General features: G+C 42.3%; 1 protein-coding gene across 1 annotated transcript in view; it reads left to right on the top strand.

Moving 5' to 3' along the window:
• Positions 1 to 301: 301 nt before the first annotated feature.
• LOC104945336 (serine/threonine-protein phosphatase 6 regulatory ankyrin repeat subunit B-like) overlaps positions 302 to 1,146 on the top strand; it is a gene marked incomplete at both ends in the record, with an annotated part of 4,290 nt that continues 3,445 nt past the window's right edge. Inside the window, 2 exons of the mRNA XM_010770988.1 lie at positions 302 to 367; positions 876 to 987. Coding sequence (XP_010769290.1) covers positions 302 to 367; positions 876 to 987 — 178 coding nt within the window. The remainder of the gene's footprint in view (positions 368 to 875; positions 988 to 1,146) is intronic.

The raw sequence follows: 1,146 nt of genomic DNA, 5'->3' as shown, positions 1-1,146 counted from the left end.
GGGAACAAAATCAAGCTTTTTAACAGGCGAGTGGATTTTGGCAGGCAGTGAGTTTACGGACCAACGATGGAACGATAACAAGAACGGCTCTCACCAAGTACGGCTCGGTTCCCCTCGTTCGTTCAAAAGAATCGGCTCGTTCGCGACCGACACATCACTAATACAGAAATGTAGCAGGACTTAAGGACTGCTAAGCACTGTGCAGCGGAGGTTAGAAAACATATTTGATAATGTTTGTTGAGGTTTTCCTCCTTTTTATATAATATATTTCTATCTCATCCTGTTGTGTCCACCTCTTCAGGCGGCGTGTGAATCTGGAGCCGGAGAGTGAAGGCGTTCAGGCGGAGAGAGAGAAAGAGGCCGCGCTGTGAGTCTACACTGAGAAATATGTGACATATGACAAACATGCAGCTTTCTGTACGAAAAAACACATGTGATCAAATTAGGTATAGTTTTCAAGAGCTGGAAGCGAGCTGTAACATGAAAAGCACAACATTGTGTTTTTTATATTTTAAGTGTGTTTTTTAATGCATTTTTGCTTTTAAATACATTTGAATCTGACCCTTTATGTAAAGTAGCTTTGAGTGCCTTGAACAGCACTTTTGTGAATAAAATATTGAATATTCTTAATTTTGTGAGAGTTAGTATGAACACAATCTAATAAAAAAACAACCTATTAAAGAAAAAATGTACACATGTTTTAAGAAAGGCATAGCTAGTTAGAGCCTGATTGACTAAGAATTAAACATTTACTTATGTGACACCGGTTGAGATGAAACGAAAAGGCAGCATTACCCGCAGAAGTTTTATTTTCCCCCCAGATGTTTATCTGTGTTGTGTCCTGAATAATAACAGAGGTGTGTTTATGTTTCCAGATGTTTGGAGTTCCTGCTGCAGAGCGGAGCGACGGCCTCTCTGAGAGACAAGCAGGGATACAGCTCCGTGCACTACGCTGCTGCATACGGTCACAGGCACTGTCTGGAGCTGGTGAGCACACACACACACACACACACACACACACACACACACACACACACACACACACACACACACACACACACACACACACACACACACACACACACACACACACACACACACACACACACACACACACACACACACACACTATATCTCACACGACAC

This window comes from Notothenia coriiceps, unplaced genomic scaffold (genome assembly GCF_000735185.1).
Source record: "Notothenia coriiceps isolate Sejong01 unplaced genomic scaffold, NC01 NC01_scaffold00009485, whole genome shotgun sequence".
NCBI lineage: Eukaryota > Metazoa > Chordata > Actinopteri > Perciformes > Nototheniidae > Notothenia > Notothenia coriiceps.
The sequence above is the reverse complement of the archived record's forward strand: the minus strand, read 5'-3'. Positions and strand labels throughout refer to the sequence as shown.